Genomic DNA, 10,268 nt, shown 5'->3' on the forward strand with positions numbered 1-10,268 from the left:
GGAAGCATGAATGGTATAATAGTGACATTGTTAGATCAACTATTGCTCTCTACGTAAACTAAAATAAGGAAAGTATATATGAGTACCAAATGGTGTATTTGACAATATCTATATTAGAAAAACCTCCTCCTTATTTCTGAATGTCATCCTACATTACTTTCCTACCTAAGCAATGGTGACTTGCCCTATTCTACAAAATCACTCAAAATTTGTCTGCATACATCAAATCCTAATGTATTATTCTAGGCGCGACATATTTCTGAATGTCACACAGATGGAATTCATGGCATGCAGGCATAAAGTTTGCTTGATATGTTTTGATGCTCTCTAAACAATGAACCATTGGGATTGAATGTCTACTCACTCTTATTCACATGGTGTTCTAAACTTGGATAAATGGTGATTCTATTTTCATCAATAGAACAATTTGGAAAGTTTGGATATGCGCTTGCTAATTTGCCTGTGGTCCATGTTACAGTGATAAGTATTAAGGGGAATTTTTTTTTATAGAACTGTTGTGCAGACATTAGAGTTTTGATCTCCACCTTCTAAAGATACTGTAAGGGTGAAAAATTGTTTATAGAATACTATCAATATTACATACAGAACAACTTTTTGTAATCCATACTTTGCTTTATCCTCAACAAAATTCTAAATAAATAAATTTGAATCATTGTGAGACTGTATGTCTTATATTTTGCATATACTGAAATTGAAACTCTGGTTCAATTTGATTGAACTCAACCTTACAATAATCTATATTAAACTTGCAGTTGAAATAGATCACAGCAAAGAAATTTTACTGTTGGAACACTATTCGTTCAACATGAATATAATAAAAAATCAAACTTGTATTCTCATTCATTCTGAACATGCTATCGACTTATCGTTGCATAGCAAAAGCGTGCAACTGCTAGTAATTAATACATATAATAAAGTTGAAATCATTGATTACTTAAAAGCACTGGAGCGACGTTTACATTTTACCGGAAAACTAATTATAAAACCGGTGCTTTTACCGAAAATGTCCTGCCCTACTTATAAATATTTGATATCACAGCCATGCATTTTTTAGATTGTTATGGAATGGTTGACGTGAGATTGGGTGCTATATCGTTTGCTGTTATCTCCCAACGTCAAGTAGGCTGTAGCTATATTCTGCGGAGTATCGAGGCTCGTTTATCTCTTCACTCGAAGATTCGGACTTAATCATATCCATGGCTTCTTTTATCTGCTTTACTATGTCAGTTATGGTCGGCCTCTTGGATGCTTCATTCTGAATGCATTTAAGCGACAGAGTAAATATGGGATAGAGAGATTTCATGTCGATTTCAGACATGCACATCTTTTTGTCTATGATGGCTATCAATGGACCACCATAATCTTTGCTCCCCTCGACATGTAGCATCACCTGACATAAGAACATAGAAAGCATATACACTTAGTTTTATCAGATCTACTATATTTAAAACGAGACAAGTTAATTGAAATAAAACTTTGGTCGATGTTAATTGTGAAATAAAACTTTGGTCGATGTTAATTGTGATTTATGTAAAGGCTCACCCATTTCAAAAGGCTTAGCTCTTCTTCACATAGCTCTGGATCAATTGCTTTTCTCCCGCATATCATCTCCAACAAAACCACTCCAAAGCTATACACATCGCTTCTCTCTGTTAACTTGTTCGTATGAAAGTACCTTTCAATAATAAAAGAAGTGTGGGTATTAGAAGAGTACGGCAGTTATGCTTCTGTAAAAACTGGAACAAAACTCTTCAACATTAAAAAGTCTCGGAGAAACTAAGGATTAAAGTTAGTTTACTCTGGGTCTAAGTATCCCACTGTTCCTTTTATGTTTGTGGTTATATGACTGGACATTATGTCATCGCCAATTATTTTTGAAAGACCAAAATCTGCCATTTTCGCCCGCAGATTGCTGTCGAGAAGGATATTTGAGCTCTTCACATCTCTATGAACGATTTTTGGTGTGCAGCTTACAAGCAGGTATTCGAGCCCTTAAAAATAATTGAACGTTAAGTAAATTGAATAATCAATTGATTTTAGTCCACAAGAATAAATAACATGGGGTCGTCCAAGGTATTACCTTGTGCCGCGTCTAGAGCTATTCCAAGTCTAGTTTTCCAATCGAGTGTCGAAATGTTTGATAGAGAGCCTGGAGGATGACATAGACATGAGTTAGTGTGTCTTACACTGATATGCATGTTTTGCTTATGAAGAATTATCCTACCGTAGAGGTGGTCCTTCAGTGATCCTCCACACATATGTTCATACACAAGCATAAGTTCTTCGGACTCGTTGCAGTAGCCACTCAGAGACACCAAATTTTTGTGATGCACTCTAGAAAGGAGATTGATCTGATCATCAAAACAAATTTTGAGCTTCAAATTTGTGAATGGTTTAAACAAACGGTGAAGTGTGATTAACGAAGCTAATGGATTTAAGTTCTCTACATCATAAAGAATCCGTTAACTAAAACACATCAGCTCTTTATTTTTAAGTTAAAATTGGTAATCTTTCATCTTCAATCCTGTTGGAATATTAATTTCTCCACTTTGCATGAAGAATCGCATGGAAAGAACTGCAGTTAGTTTTTCCATGTTACTCTTAGAGATTGTTATTTGCATAGAATTGCATGGAGTTTTTAATGAAACTAAGACTTCTATTTATTGAGACAATTATAATGAATTATGCATCTTTGATCTCTGATAAGTTGATCTTGATCTTAATCTTGTACAGAAAGATTCATTGTGTGTTATTACTGTGTAAGAATTTGTGTCTGTGTTTGATCAATTCTTCAAATCCTAAGTTAAACTATTGAGGTATATTTAGGTTTTTTGACATTACCTCGTTTAAGAACTCTGCCAGTCCTTGTTTTGAGGAGGAGGAGAGCAGCTTTACAGCCACATCTTTTCCATCAGCTAACTTGCCAAAGTAAACACTTCCGAAACCGCCCTGTCCGATCTTTTGGCTGAAATTGTTTGTGGCTGTTTTCATATCCAGCAGACTGAATGAACAGCAGCTCAAAGGGTTTAGTACCATGCCCGGTATCAAACCTGCATCTGCAATTTTGTTTACAAAAAAGAACTACAGATAAGGTAACTAGAGGTATGTTAAAATAACTAAGTACTAGGAATTTAGGTTTTGTAAGAACAGTGTGAAATCTCTCTTCGTACTTAATGGCTGATTATTGATCTGATTTTTTTTCTTCAAGTATTTTCTTCGTCGGTACATAATGACTGATATTAACACAAGTGAACACCCGACGAGAGCAGCTATGGCTGATACAACAATAATCTTAATGTTTTTATCCTTGGAGTGGCATTGATTGCCATCTTTGCAAAGATTCGGATTCCCAGAGTACCTGAATAATTTTTTTAAAAAAATTCTCAAAACTGGTAATCATAGTAACAACACCGAAGTGTATCTGTTTATATTTCTTTTAAAAATATTAGACGAAAAAAGTCAAGAGATCACCTAATGTCCAAGAATCTATTACGCAAAAGCCCTTCGGGAACAACTCCGCTAAGGTTATTGTTCTCTAAATTTCTGGCACACACAGATAAAACGCATAAATCAAACACGAATTTACCGAACAATTAAATTACAAAAAAATTGAAACATGGAAGAATTGGAAGAACATACACTTCCTTCAAGTTTTTCAATTCGGACAGACAGTCTGGGATGATACCACTAAGATTATTATTTTGAAGTCGCCTGAACATACGGTCCAAAGAATTATAATTTTGCTTGGAAGGATCATTGGTACCAAATAAAAATGGATGACCGTTTTTGACTCGACTTACAGTATTTCCAATCTTGCTAACTTGCAAAAATCTGGTAAAATTCCCGATAAATGGTTGTCCTGGAAAGAACTGTTCAAAACAAAACGTAGAACAGCAATTTGCGAGTAAAACCTAAATACCCATATTCAATTTGTAACAATAGATTAAGAAATTGAAAATAATGCAGAGTTCTCACATGCTTCTCAATTCAGTTAACTCCTTGATACTATTTGGTACAGGTCCAGAGAGATTCCTTCCCGACAGATCGCTAATGGAAACGACCAGATAACACACTCTCATCAGCCCTTCTTAAACGACCCACTTGGTATAACATACAAAACAATTCAGTGATATGTTTCAACTTACATTTCTACAACTCTAACCGTGTAGTTTTTGTTGCACTTGATTCCGTTCCAGGGAATAGAAAAGCAAGGATCGGATATCCATTCCTTCAAGCCAAAAGCGGTTTTAATGGAGAAAAGCCCACTAACTGCAGGTCAAATACATTCAAGCATCGATCTACTATCGCCAATAGTATAACGCAAATAATAATATAATCTCAAACATAGAAATGTAATTAACATATCAATCTTACCATCGCCTGCATCAGTTGCGGTCTCGCTGTCGATTATTTTATAATACTCTAAACCGTTAAGCAGTGGTCCGCGGTTAGATTTACCTTGCTCATCTTGGATAGTCTGCAGAGAAAACTCTACCTGCTCTTCTCTGTCGTATGTCAGTGGCACTTGTACAATATTATTTTTCACGTCCAAGGTTATATTGCTAACTGCTATATTATTTATCAGAATTTTGAATTTTCTATATTCAGAAGAATTTAGGACCTCGATCTCTGCAAAGTATAGTACAACTAAAGTTTTAATGTATTGCCTTTCCAGACCGAAAACCAAAGGCTCTGTAGAGGGTTTTACAGTTAGCGCTGACTGCAATACAAAGGTTGGAGGAACATTGCTGCTGTTATTTTTATCGTTGAAATTCACTGAACGGCTGGATAATATTGGTAGAGTGTTGTTATCTAAAGCTACACCTTTTTCTGTCGTCCAAAAGCGATCAAATTCATCCCGAGGATACCTGATTGATTATATCATACACAATCTGTTAATCGTGATTCAAATCTCTAATATGCCCAAAAACTTATTCAAGAAATTGATAAATACCTGACAAGGTCGGTTGAGTTAACACCAAGATCACGTCTGGTCACTGTGCTCAACATTGTCCCCGGCTTCACTTGCAGAGCGTACATCCCACTCAAGAGACTTCGCAACTGGATTGCAGAGACGAAAGGATCGCTGTCATCGGAAGTTCGAATCAAGCAAACGTAAAGAACCCCATTAGGACTCCTCAAGATCTTTTCACTTGTCCACTCTATATCTTGCGCAGATTTAATTGCCTGAATCTTTTGAGTAAGCAGTCCTTCCGTCTCGAAGGAGACATTAAAGCTCGGAAGATTAGTGGATTGATCATAGTAATCAAAAAGAAACCAAAGCCTTAAGAGATAGTTGACGTTCGGATTCACAGGCAGCCGGTAACAAGACTTATTTAGAGGTTTTGGGAAAAGACGCATAGATTGCATGTGGAATGGTGTATTTGGGATAGAGAAATTTACTGTTTGGCCAACATCTACATAGTTGGCGTCCACAATCCAGGTCATATTCGTCTCTGGGTCTGTCGAATTCTTTCTCCCGCCACAGTCAATATTGAGGAATCCTGTTTTACCGAAAGAAATCATAATCATTTGAAGAAAAGCCGACCACATATTAAAATAACAAATTTTGTTTAAGTTATTCGTTTCTGTATCCTTACCTGGCTGAGCTGCAACTGAGACAAAGAGCACAAGGATGTTGGCGGTGAGACAGAGAATAGGCTTCTGCATCTTCATTCACTAGTTTCCGCAACAATAGTGGTTAAGAGAATTAGAATGCAACCTCTTTTCGCAGCGATCCTCAATATTTCTTCAATACATCCAATGAGTAGATGAGATCGTTAAATCTATAAATAGAAAAAGTCAGATCCAAGTTGGAATTACTTTATACAAATTAATCTCCGCTTTTACAAATTGAAAGAGACTTTTGTGTTTTTTATCTAAGGTCTCCTCATTTATATGGTCAAGGGATTGCCTGTCAACGTATGAGATTCCGTCTTTTATGAGGTTTTTTCAAACTCGTGTATGACTGAGAATGGGAGAATATTGTTAGTCCCTGTTTTATAAGGCGGAAATTAATATTTTCATCTTCTTAGTTTCAATTAAAAGCTGCTTTGAAATTCGTTGTTTTTATTTTTATTCTATACTCTATATTAATTTTTCCATTAAGATGACCTGTCTGCTGATTTTTACAGTTTTCTTATCGGTGGCTGCAATTTTTCCAGTGATTTAATTATTTTCAATTTACAAATTTAGAAATCAAAATCTTGAAGAATAAGAAATGAGCATGTAAAATCTTTTTTTATAGACTTCTAATGTTTTGTGGGTTGTTGACGCGTCTTCAAATTGGGCTGTGTCTGTTTCCATGGATCAGTAGTGGACACGCATCACTAGTGGGCACATATGGAGGCATGTGTTATTGTCAGTACCATATGCTAATGACAAACTAGTACCAGATGTTAATGACAGTACCAAGATGCAACTAAGGCTGTCTTCAACTGGGACGCGTCTATTTGGATGCATCTATTCTGGCTCCAAAAGTGACCTGTCGTACCAATGACATGTATCGACATACATGTTCGTGACATGCATACCATGCCAATTTGGCGCAGTCATCGGACCCATAGAAAATGACATGGACTTGTCCTGGACTCGTCGGTTTCAAACATCGGGGCCCATGTGAAACTACGTGGACATGTCAAAGGACGAAAGATCTTGGGCCGCGGCTCACAACGGTGTGTTGTGCATAACACGCACATTAAAAGCAATGAAAAATAAACAACCAGCGGCAACTGTAGATGACCGCATTTGGATGACAAAATGGCTAGAAAAAGAGGGTGTGGGCTTCCAAAATGTGTTGGCTCCCTCCAAAATCTCTCATATGTGTTAGTGACAAGTGGCTTAGTCCTTAGTCAATCACAGCCATTCATTGAAAAATCGATGATGTACAACACGCCACTAACACGCGTGTTAGTCAAACCGTATTACGCATCCCTGTACCTCTGTTTCAGAATACCTCACGCCATTTTCTGCCTCATGTAGAAAAAAGGAGGACTAATGGGACTAATGTGTGATTAAAGCAAGTGTCCTCATTGTTGGGCATCCTCATTGTTGAAGTCTTATGCTATTGTTGAAGGGAAAGAAGGGCTTGAAGAAGGAGGTTGCGAGTTATTGTTGAAGGGCAACCTAAGTTGTTGAAGGAGGCTTCATTTTTTAAGGTTGTCAGGTATGTGGACAAGTCATTTTTTCTCTGTTTGTATATTCTGGGTTTCAATTCTTCGTTTTCGTTTTTTATTTTTCTTTATATGCAGTGGGAAAATTTTCTTGTTTTGCTTTATATGTAGTGGGTAAATTTTCTTGTTTTGCTTTAGTGGAAATTATTCTTGTTTTACTTTAGTGGGAAATTATTCGCATTAGGGTTAGATATCGCACGGGACGCATGTTTGTTGGCTCTAAAAAACTGTGGTAAAACGCGCGACAAACATGCATGTTAGTCTCATTGTACTACCATTTTGGAGCCAGAATAGACGCGTCCACCGCATCAGGGTTAGAATTCGTTTTAGGTTTTTGCTCAGTGGCCTGCATCTATTTGGTCTGTCACATCTGGGTGAAGCTATTCGGACTTTCTTTTCGCTACAACCTTCACCGATGGACATTACCACTATTGCGCTTTTTGGTAAGTCTTATCGATAGCCTCATCTGTTATCGGCAAGACAATTTTATGCTTTTGCTGCTTATGTTTACTATACCGATGAGCCTTATCGGTATATGCTTCTCTGATATTACCATCATTGATTTCATAATATAACTAGTGAGAGTGATGCCGATAGGTCCGACCTTGGATTTCCACGCATTGTTATCAATATATAATATGCCGATCAACAAGTAGTATTTGTTGCGTGTTTTTATCGGGGTTACTTATCCCGATAGTGTAACTTTCCATTATTTGTAATTTTTACTTCCATAATCAAGTAGGAACATCTTCCATCGATAAGGGGGTGCCTTTTCTCATTATACTTCCTAAGATGCGCACTCGTCTATTCTAGCTCCAAAACCACAATAAGGATTTACTAGAATAGCCGCATGCATGTTAGTCGTGAAATAGTCACGGCCATGTGGACTTCGCCGTACGGATTGACTAACAAGCGTGTTAGTCCTTCCACGATTAACAATTAAATATGCCCAATTAGGTTGACATGCTCGTAGATCTAATACCACTCATTCTAGGACAACAATGTACATAAAATATATAGCATAACAATAATATTCAAATTATCTTCAAATGATTCAAATCAATATGTAGAAATACCCATATAAATTTGTAGATAATTTTACACAAGTTTTTTGGTATTCTTATTTTAATATGATTTACTATTTATTACATAAATATCCTACAATAAGAAAAAAATGTTTGGTTTGGAGCTACGACCAAATGCATCTATTCTAGCTCCAAAAAGATAATACGGATTGACTAACATGCATGTTGGTCAAGTGTGCGTTTATTCTGGTTCGAAAATGAAGTACAAATTTACTAATACGCGGGTTAGTAGAGCATTTTACACCATCTATTTTGCAATTAACGGTTGCGATTCACTAACCTGTCGCTAACATGTTATATGAAAGGTCCGCTTTGGAGGGCCACGGTTATTCTGGCTCCAAAACAGACCTCGTGTTAGTGACATGTTAGTCAATCGCAGCCATTTATTGCAAAATCGATGGTGTAAAACGTGCGACTAACACACATGTTAGTCAATCGCAGCCATTTATTGCAAAATCGATGGTGTAAAACGTGCGACTAACACACATGTTAGTCAATTCGTACTGCCATTTTGGAGCTAGAATAGATGTGTCCACTTTGGAGTGGGAGCACCTATTGTACAACGTGTTAGTGCTGTGTTAGTCAATCACTGCTTGTTGATTGCAAAATCGATAGTGTAAAACGTGCGACTAACAGGCATGTTAGTCATTGCATACTACCATTTTGGAGTGGTCATGCATGAAAGCGCATAACGTGCCTTGTTAGTTGAAGAAAATTTTTATTAGTTGTGTGCATCACATATATCCAAGGTCTTTGTAGGATAGCATGATATGGATATGTGTAAGTGTACAAAAACATCCACAAACTATGGTGCAGATACTTAGATTCTAGAATAACATGGAACATGTGGTAGATGAACTTAGTTATTAGAAAGCACCTAAAAATTAAGGCATAGGTTGATAAAAATTCACATAATTTATAGATGTCGCTGTTAGTCTGATGGATTTGCATGTCCATTTTGGAATCACAGGTATCTCGATTTCAAATATGGAGGCCAACTTTTCTTTAGAGACAAAAAAAACACAAATTGCATTTTGGGGACGAATAAGTGATGATAGGTTGATGAACATGTTTATCTATGAAGACACCACATTCCTTTCCGCGGTGAAGTTGATCCTTGGACCTGAGTACGTAGACGGTAGATGGAAGTACAAAATGAATGCGGACATAGTGTCTCCATTTATGACATGGTGTCTAGAGCTTTGACCTATTCTGAAAGTTAGAGAATGTTAGGATTCCCATAGATACTGAGAGGGGGGGTGAATCAGTATCTAACCGGTGATATGAATTTCTTAACTTAAAACATATAGAACATATTAAAACTGTGTACCGATAAACAAGAAGTAATACAATAAACAGAGATAAAAGCAACCACATGAAAAACACACCATAACACAAAGATTTAATGAGGAAACCCAGTGTGGGAAAAACCTCGGTGGGATTTGTGACCCACAATATTCACTTACTGGCCAATAAGAGAATATTACTTCTACAAGAGGGGCCTGCACATGTAGGAAGGCCAAGTGCCTAGAGCTCACTGCTCAAATACAAAATAGGATGTCTCACTGACTTACAAAATGGATTATATAAATCTAGTGTCTTGTACTTCTTCAAAAATAGCATCTATAATGCAAGATCTAGTACCGGTTTCTTCTCTACTTCTTACATAAACCCTTAACCTATAATTCGCATAATAGGTCTTCCTTATTTTGCCTAATTATATTCTTCTATTCTTCACTAAGTATTCTACAATGATCTCTCTTATATAAGAGTCATTTTACAACTTGCCAAGTTGGCTTACAATGATTTTACAATAATAAACAAAATATATTAACAACAAAATTCTTGTCGGCCTCTATGCCAGTATGCTTCCTTTCACTACAGGTGTCGGTGGTCTGAGTGTCGATGTAGAGTCTGATCTTGCTAGTGCCAGTGGATTGCCTTGCCGGTGTCATAGGATTGTAAGGTTGCCATCAATGACAAAACCTTC

General features: G+C 36.8%; 1 protein-coding gene across 2 annotated transcripts; it reads right to left on the minus strand.

Annotated features, from left to right (window-relative positions):
* Window positions 1-880: 880 nt before the first annotated feature.
* LOC131855787 (probable LRR receptor-like serine/threonine-protein kinase At1g67720) lies at window positions 881-5,771 on the minus strand. Of its 2 annotated transcripts, XM_059215580.1 has the most exons (15): window positions 5,622-5,771; window positions 4,976-5,525; window positions 4,396-4,889; window positions 4,167-4,290; window positions 3,997-4,068; window positions 3,822-3,890; window positions 3,661-3,732; window positions 3,493-3,564; window positions 3,192-3,379; window positions 2,863-3,077; window positions 2,246-2,372; window positions 2,102-2,170; window positions 1,820-2,012; window positions 1,564-1,696; window positions 881-1,411 (listed from the first exon to the last, which is right to left on the minus strand). In XM_059215580.1, exons 1-15 carry the CDS (start codon window positions 5,695-5,697, stop codon window positions 1,124-1,126), a joined length of 2,742 nt encoding a protein of 913 aa, XP_059071563.1. In that variant the 5' UTR covers window positions 5,698-5,771; the 3' UTR covers window positions 881-1,123. The 2 variants fall into 2 exon arrangements, with proteins under 2 accessions (XP_059071563.1, XP_059071575.1); XM_059215592.1 differs by lacking the exon at window positions 3,192-3,379 and having other exon boundaries at window positions 2,863-3,022.
* Between the last annotated feature and the right edge of the window lie 4,497 nt (window positions 5,772-10,268).

This window comes from Cryptomeria japonica, chromosome 1 (genome assembly GCF_030272615.1).
Source record: "Cryptomeria japonica chromosome 1, Sugi_1.0, whole genome shotgun sequence".
Classification (NCBI taxonomy): domain Eukaryota; kingdom Viridiplantae; phylum Streptophyta; class Pinopsida; order Cupressales; family Cupressaceae; genus Cryptomeria; species Cryptomeria japonica.